The sequence below is a fragment of the Leptidea sinapis genome, chromosome 14 (assembly GCF_905404315.1).
Source record: "Leptidea sinapis chromosome 14, ilLepSina1.1, whole genome shotgun sequence".
NCBI lineage: Eukaryota > Metazoa > Arthropoda > Insecta > Lepidoptera > Pieridae > Leptidea > Leptidea sinapis.
The window spans coordinates 10,466,945-10,475,955 of NC_066278.1; the positions used below are offsets into that span (position 1 = coordinate 10,466,945).

A 9,011-nucleotide genomic window follows, 5' to 3' on the forward strand; every position below is an offset into this window, starting at 1 on the left:
CACGGGTATCCCGTTGGTCCACTGATTACGGGACACCCTGTATATAAAACGTCGTTGGAAAGCTTTGGTGAATAATAGGTAGGGAAGTCGCACATAGCAACACTAACTTCTTGGTCGACATATCGACCATAACTTGTTAGGTAACGAAATGTCGGACGACATAGACGTCGGACGTAAATTTCCCGCGTCATGTCTCACGACTGTACCCTAATGAATATACGGCTTTAAAATTTACCTACTTGTAGGATGTAGTGCATGCGGACCAAAAAGCAGGAGTAGGATAAAGTAATTATTATCATAACACTGACAATCACCTCTACAATAATATCACCTATTGATTTTAAAAGTGCCTATCTAAAAATAGACACGCCAAGGTACAAATAAATAAGCGCACAAAACAAAATATCATTTTACTTCAAATCGGTTGTATTTACATTTCGTCCATCGTAGAAAATCATATTGTGTTCAACATCACAAATAAATTAAAATCGTACTAAGGTATTCACAAAGCCGTACATTAGTCTATCATAAAAAAAGATGAAAACATCAGGACTAACAATTATTAATTTATAATATTGTGATCAATTCTAATTAATTTCGTATATACTTAATTCATTTCATTACGATACTCCGTCATAGGTTGCTGAAACGGATGGCTACTCACATCAGTCTCCCCTCTGCACGCCAGGTGTCGGATAAAAAAATATAAAACCATATTTGCGGGTCTGTTATTGTTCAAGTGACCGGCATTCAGCGGGAGACCAAGGTGTGGATTTATTTCATGTATCGGTTATGAATACGATGAAACTACGGTCCCATTGCTTGCATTGAACAAGTAAGGTTAAACAACCTTTCAACGACTGAGCAATGGATGTGGCGATGTGAGTGATTTTCCAAGTGGGGACGACGTAGCCGTGCCATGGTTATGAGTCGGTTGCGTCAGACGCCGACGGGTCGCGGGGCGCGGGGACCCACGCCTCGCGCGCGGCAAATCGAACGAGGCCACGCGCTCCGCGGGAGGGGAACATTGACGCTGCGCGCCTTCCCCCCGCAGGCAACGCCGACTCGACTCAACGCCGAAGCGTCCCCTCGCTAATATAACGTTTGTTATCAACCTACTCTAGTTAAACCTAGAAATCTCTTATTCCATTCATCGAAACAATACAACTCGGCGAGGCTTTTATCCTAATAAAAAATTGGACAAAGTACAGGCCGGTCTTGGGTATAGACGCTATCTCGGTGCGGTGTCGGCCGTCGCGCTCTCGTTATCAGTCATTAGCAGCAGCGCGGCGGCGTCGCGTTGTGCTACATTATGGCAAAATTGTGATGTTTCTCTCTCAAATAAATTGTGTAATATAAACATTTACACTTCACCAACCAAGCTCAAGAAGTCTCTCTCCCCTTTGATAGTTGAAGTTACATGTGTCAATCATCATAGAATTGTAAATAGCACTACCTATACTAAAATAGGTCTATTGATAAAAGCATAGAACACTATCAGTTAAATTTGTACACACACCACACACACACACATGGGATGGATTATTGAGTGCTTTGTGACCTAATTGCTTAAAATCTATTATTGATACAGCCATTGGTTTATTATTATATTTATATTTCTGTTGAAAGAAAATGGGCTATGTAGAAAAATATCACAATTTTGCCATTGGGGCTAACGGGTTTAACCTAAATACAGAGTGGATTCACTTATGTTTACTTTTAAGAACTCATTTGTACATTATAATTATCAAGTCAAAATTCAACAGCATTCTACTAAGTCTTACTTATAAATATTTGTTTCAACCAGTACTAATAAATCATGATACAGCATTGGTATCAAACTAAAAATGGTAAAAAAAAATTGAATTCTGCACTGGATTACACTTAATTACATTCTTGTCATTTAAATAAATTGCACCCATTCAGATGGGAGCTTGAAGGCCTCGCATGTTCTCAACTGTTGACTGATGTATCAAAGGCTTTTGCTGTGGCAGTTGGGGCGACACCAGGCCTTTACCGGGCGTCACATATGCACTGATAACTACACTGTGACATTGTCCTTAAACTGACACTAAACGTATTACGCATCCTCCTCTTCTTCTTCTAATAACTCTTCTTCTACTTCTTCATCTGTAACAAAATAAAAGTTAATAACAACATTCTACAGGTTGAAAGTATATAGAAGGGTATCTTAGCACAATTTAATATGTGGGGTAATAATGGTAAGAGGAAGAAGTATTCTTTTTCAAGAATTTGCAAATCATGTCAATTTGGGTTATCATTAAAAATTCAAACAACTTAAATAGAACAAAATTCTATTATCTTTAAAGATAACCCTAATAATAGATTGTTTAATTTGATAAACAATATTTCTTCAATAATTAACAAAATTAATGTACCTTCGAGATCATCTTCCTCTCCCTCTATATCTTCTTCATCATCATCACCCTCCTCTCCCTCTACTTCCTCATCATCTTCCCCTTCCTCACCTTCACCTTCTAAATCCTCTTCTTCACTGTGTGGATCATCCTCTCCACCACCATTTTCTTCCTTTCGCGCCTTTTTCGCCTCTGTCACTTTTTCCTGCAGAAGTTTTGGAATGATCAATCACAGAGTGGTTTATAAATATTTCTGAGTCTCATTATTTGTCAAATACTTTAGTAGGTATATTAAATCTCCTTATTGGCGGTGGATATGTTCCGTAAATATGCCGGGAAATACAGACGTAAATGAGGAAAGGCAATTTGTACATAAGGATTAATGGAGATTCAAAGATACAAAAATATGTTCATATTAACTTAAAAACTTAAACATAATAACTAGAAATACGGTATAAATGCAAGTCGCAAGATAAGCACAGGTGATAACTATGCGTAACAATGAAGGCGCGTGGTGTGTAAAAAAGGAGATACTGGGGGCTAGGCGTATATCGCAATACAGTTGACGTAGAACATAAATTTCAAGAATTTAGCTAAAACCAAATGTACAAAAATATCGTTTTAAGTGTCGTGGGTCACTTGCAATGATAACATATTCAACCAACGTTCACAAAAACAAATTTTAATAACAATGGCGATAGCTCATTGCCTATTATTTTTGTAATAATGGAGGACGGTCCTTTTCCCACACATAGAAAAGTCATGATATCGTTGAAAAATTAATCGAACACCCACAAGAATGAACGGCGGGTCGGGTCATTGACTATATAGTTTATACTTTTCCTAGTATCCGGATAATAAGTACTTGACATACACATTACACAGACAGAGCAACAACGCAAAAACAATTTATTCGGATCTATTCGTTGAAAAGAATTGTCACTCGATAATATAATATACTAGAGTAAATATAATTAAAACTTGAATCGATATATTTATAACAGATAAGTACCTACATGACAAACCGGCATAAATAACACAGTGACATTCACGCGCCGGCCATCTTTTTACGTACCAGCGTCACGCTGTACTTATCTACTTAGTAGGTACCTACTAGGCAGTTCTATAATGCACCGGAATTGTTTGTGTGAAAGAACAAAAACTATACTCTCATTATAGTATGATGTTAGTTGTTTTAAATTATTCCTACACCTGCCATTTAAAAAATATCAATTTAGATTGTACGTTCTCGCGCCATGTTTTTTTATACCAAGGTCATGCTTCTGTATTGAAAACTAGTAAACAAAACTATATCGACACAGCAATGATATTATATAAAATAAAAGAACATCTTTATTAAACACCTATACATTTTACAGTTATTCATCTATTTCTGGCGACAATCAATTAAATTCTATATCAAAAGCTGTGCCGGTTCACGAAGTTTCCATTTTGAGCGCCAAAATGTTTTTTTTCGAACCACATGGAATAGTGTTACAATATGCTTAAAATAAAATATAACCTATTTCAAAACGTTCAATAAAATGGCGAAGTTCATAAATTAATACATTTGCTTGACATGTGCACTTACCTCTGCTGCTCGTTTGGCTCCTTTAAGATCTTTTTTAGCATCTGACTTCTCATCGCCAACCTTGTCTACTGCCACTTCACTGTTATTTTCATTAGAGCTCATGGTTGATCTAATTTTTAATTAAAAATTAATTGAATTAAAACAAGCTATGTATGCAGCAACTCCAAACCGACGCGCGACTGACTGATCGGGTGAATGGGCGCAGGGCACGGGCGACGAGATGACGAAGTTTGAAAACGAAGATGGCGCGAGTTCCCGCTAAACCCGCGTCTGATTGGCCGAGAATGGCGGCCATTGAAAATATTTATGACGAGCATTTGAATACTTGATACTTCACTTCAAATAGTAGAATGCTCAATAATAGTGTAAATTACGATTAAATTATTGAAAATATTTTGAAAATTATACGTTCTACGAAATTTTCAAAGGATTCGACGATTTGAATCGTATTTATCACAAAACAATGAAGCTTAAAATTCAAAGAGTCATTCCGAATTTCACCGCTACGTGACGTTACTTGTCTTCACCTTGCTTACAACTTCAAGTCACATTATGATGGCATTATAGGGCGGTAAAACAAAATATTTGAACACAGAAATCACCTATACACCTACTTTATACATAGTTTGAACCACAGACCTAGAATCTAGATACCTATTGCATTTATTTTACAGCCGTTTTTGATAACGTATCTCTAGTTACGGATACATTGCTATCACCGTTTAATGACAAGATCTTATCTAGTTATGTCCAATATAGTTCTAGTCCAATGCTTTATGTCGATAGGGTATTTAAATGTAAGTAAGCGTAAAAGGAAAGATTTGTCTACCTCTAGTAAGTTAAACTAAGGAGAGATAGGTTTGAAAACGGCCGTTAGTGAGCTAAGAGCTTTAATAATAGTCAGGCAAGACATCAAAAAGTGAAAGAGTTTTCCGGATGTTTGTCTAGTTTACCTAGACAACAGACAAAATAGTAATACAACTGAATAAATTATTTTTTCTTGCATGGTTTCTATTTAGATATTGTGATGTAAATAAATAAAAGTTTTTTTTTAATTTTAATGAATTGATGTTTGAAGACCTGGACTAGGTTTCAAGAAACCGGTTACTTGAAAAGAAGACCGGGATCAGGAAGAAAAAGATGTACTGACCCCAGGAACGATCGATATATTTTGAGCCAAGGTTTACGTAATCGGCACTCTACCAACGATGACATCAATAAGTTATCGTATGGACTGTCAGGAGGAGACTTCTAGAAGTTGATATATACAGTGGAAGACCAGTAAGGGGTCCTACATTACGCGGGCCGTAGCGGTGCCTATTGAAAGGTTAAGATTTTAAAGGACGACAATGCCCGAGCACACCGAGCAGGTGACGAAGACGCTTACTGTGAAGTTGAGATACGCTGTTCAGATTGGCTAGCACGAAGTGTCTCAGTCCTACTGAGCATCTATGCAACTTTCTAAAACGACGTGTTAGAGCTGTACACCCAGCCCCACAGAACATCCGAGATTTTAAAATTGCTTTTACGCCCAAATGGTAGCGTATTTCCCAAGAAATCACACAAAATCTCGTCCAAAGCATGCCACGAAGAATTGCTGCTGTTATTTCAGTCAAGAGGCCACACTTGATTTTTCTGGTTTTATGTTTTGGGTTGTTTTCTTGATTCATTGATTGATAGAATGTATCATCCTTTTCTCATAGCTGCAGTTCAGGCCATTTTCGACCTCCTATAACTTCGTTGTGGATAAAAGTAGAAACATGGATTTTCAGTAAGCAAACACACATTGTGGGACCAGTGGGAGGCTTCTTTGCACAAAAAGCCGGCTAGATTATGGGTACCACAACCACGCCTATTTCTGCCGTGAAGCAGTAATGTGTAAACATTACTGCGTTTCGATCTGAAAGGCGCCGTAGCTAGTGAAATTACTGGGCAAATGAGACTTAACATCTTATGTCTCAAGGTGACGAGCGCAATTGAAGTGCCACTCAGAATTTTTGTGTGTTTCAAGAATCCTGAGCGGCACTGCATTGTAATGGGTTGGGCATATCAATTACCATCAGCTGAACGTCCTGCTCGTCTCGTCCCTTATTGTCATTAAAATAAATAACATTAAATATTGTTTATTATACAGACGGTATATTTAAATTAAATCAGTACTTTAACAATAATTATAACGCGTCACTTTTTCTTAATTATGTCACTCACTGACTGGCTGACTGAACGATCATCAAAGTCTAAGGCACTTCTAGCAGACATAGAATTAGTGTTTAGTCTATACATCTTTTACAAAGTTATTTATGCTGTTGGTGTTTGTGTAGCAAGTTTACGTCACACTTTGAAAATAATGTCGACTTTGGACTTTGGCAGATTTGGAAGATTTGTGAAAACTTTTAACAACAAAGCCTCCGAGAAAAACTCATAGAAACATTGATGAGCTTTGAGAAAAACTGTAGCTGAAGCTCAATAAGTAGTACAGCGAAAGGAAAAGAGGAAGACTACCTACAAATATAAGAAAAGCTTATAAGACAGACAGTGGGCTTTATGAAAACCCTGTTGTTGGTATTCAAGAAGTAGAAGGAAGAAAGGAATACAGTTGGATAATCTACAAAAAGAAATGAGATGCCATCAAAAACATAATTAGTAAAAAAAAGTCTCGCAACTCAGTTCTTCTACAGTAAAAAGTTGTGTAAATTAGTCTAGTAGTACTTAATTAGTGAAAGTTACTCGTACTAAGCAATCAAATTATATATAATATCTATAATATATGAATTAATACCTACATTGTGTCTTTAAAAAAAAAACTAATAAATAAGTAGCACGAAATATGAAAAGCGCCCGTTTTTTTTGTGCAAAGGAGTGTAGACATATTACACATTTTAAGTGTATCGATGTATTTGTACCTACTTATACAGGCTGTCCCAAAGTTATGGGACATGAAGGGAAAGTACCTTAAATATCGAAGATAGTCTATTTTACTGAAAGCAGACTTTGATATTTTTAAGAGTTAGTAATTCTGCATTCAAAGATTTTCTAAAAATTACTTGCCTCGTCTGGAAATCGAACCGACTTAAATGTAAAACAAAAACACCCCTACTTTATGATGCCAATCGAAAGAATGGCCAAAAACTAATGAGTCCTCTTAAGTAACATAGTATTTTAAAAGAAAGTAGTCAATTAATTGGGTATGTTTTTGTAAATTAATTAATTAAATGCTCAAATTACTACTTTCTTTTAAAATACTATGTTACTTAAGAAGAGTTATTAGTTTTTGGCGATTCTTTCGACTGGCATCATAAGAGTTGGGGTGTTTTTTTTTTTTACATTTAAGTTGGTTCGATTCCCAGACGAGGCAAATAATTTTTAGAAAATCTTTGGATGCAGAATTACTAACTTTTAAAAATAACATAAAGTCTTCTTTCAGTAAAATAGCCTATCTTCGATATTTAAGGTTCCCTTCATGTCCCATAACTTTGGGATACCCCTGTATATCCTACTCCTACCGGTGGCAAAGATTGTGTAATAGTGCCGGTGGCGGGAAGTGAGACACATAAGATGAATTGGACGAAATTTCTCAATTATATTAGTGGTAATTTTTTATGACATTGTTTTTTTCATGTGTTCAGTAATATTTAGGTACCTTAAAAATATCCTTAGTATGAAATTTTAAAATAAGGGTACTTAAACTAACTATATGTTTAGTTTGATTTACTGGTTTGCGTGCGTAAGTTACACAATCTAAACCAAACTTTTATATTATTATTTAATCTAATAGTCCGTATGTCTAGATGCATGTTTTAGATGACCCCGAATACAAATGTAGGTATGTCCCCAAAGGCAAAATATGTATGTTTAGTTCCGGCACAGAATAGACTACAGACTACAGTTCCGGTAAAAAGGCACTTGCGGAAACCTTTAATTTTGCGCTCTTTGGAGACAACAAGAGAATACACTCACTATATCTACACACTCTTATGTGAGGCAAGGTTGTGTGCCTCGACTTTTTAGTGTGACAGATTATCATAAATAATGATAAAAAAATGATACAACATAAAAAGTTAAAATATTTACGCTTCACTTGATTAAAAAAGAAATCAACATTTACAGCTTCATCGTCACAAATCATTTCAGACCAAAATGTTAAGTAAAGTGACGGAACTTAAATACTCACGCGTCAAATACTCAATGTCATATAAGAATAAGTAAAAAACTAAATGTAAATTAAAAAATAAGAGTTAAGTTAAAACGTAGTGATTATATTCTCTTTCAGTTAAGTATCGAATACAGTAGATGCATCAAATCCACACACACCGTAAAAATGTCGTCGACACGGCCATATTGTTGTACGTGGAATATGCCTATTCTTTAGGAACAAATAAAAAAAATATTTTCTCTGAGTGTAGGTTCTGAATATATTTGATATAATTTTATTGCTTACTTATTTACAGTGTATGTGGATTTATGCATCTACTAAGTATACTCAATAGCTCTTGGGTTTTTGAAAATTAATTTACATTTTTTTTTATCTTACTCGAGTCATTGAGTATGTTTAGTTGCATTACTTATCTATGAATAGATTGTAATTGAAATAGTTTGTAAAACGGTGAAGCTGTAAATGCTGATCAATAGAGTTCAACAACGACAAGTTTTTTGCCTATTCCCATTAAAGCTAAACGTTTCAGAAGTGTTGGCATATTCAAAGTGACAAATTTTTGATATAAACTGATATTGATTTGAAGAAAGTTCCTTGAAAGCCACTCTGTAGGGTAACATGAAGATTGCGAGGTTATAATATTTGTATGTGGCGTGCGGCGTGGAGATGGAATTTGGCGGCAGGGATCAGATTAGACAGCTCTTCGGAACACTCCCACAAGACACTAATGCGGCATCCCTATGCAGCGCGAGGGGATCGAGTCGTTCAGAGTAATGGATCCCCGACGATTTCAAGAGCTGCGCGTTGCAAGCACTCAATGATTCGACCTAACACTAGTAGCCTAAAATCCAACCACTCGATTCTGCAGGTAAGTGGTTTTTTTTTTATA

At 36.0% G+C, this 9,011-nt stretch overlaps 1 protein-coding gene across 1 annotated transcript; it reads right to left on the reverse strand.

The window, feature by feature from the left end:
* Positions 1-395: 395 nt before the first annotated feature.
* On the reverse strand, positions 396-4,180 carry LOC126968039 (acidic leucine-rich nuclear phosphoprotein 32 family member B-like). The gene is made up of 3 exons (XM_050812824.1): positions 3,970-4,180; positions 2,400-2,583; positions 396-2,130 (listed from the first exon to the last, which is right to left on the reverse strand). Exons 1-3 carry the CDS (start codon positions 4,069-4,071, stop codon positions 2,081-2,083), a joined length of 336 nt encoding a protein of 111 aa, XP_050668781.1. The 5' UTR covers positions 4,072-4,180; the 3' UTR covers positions 396-2,080.
* Positions 4,181-9,011: the final 4,831 nt, after the last annotated feature.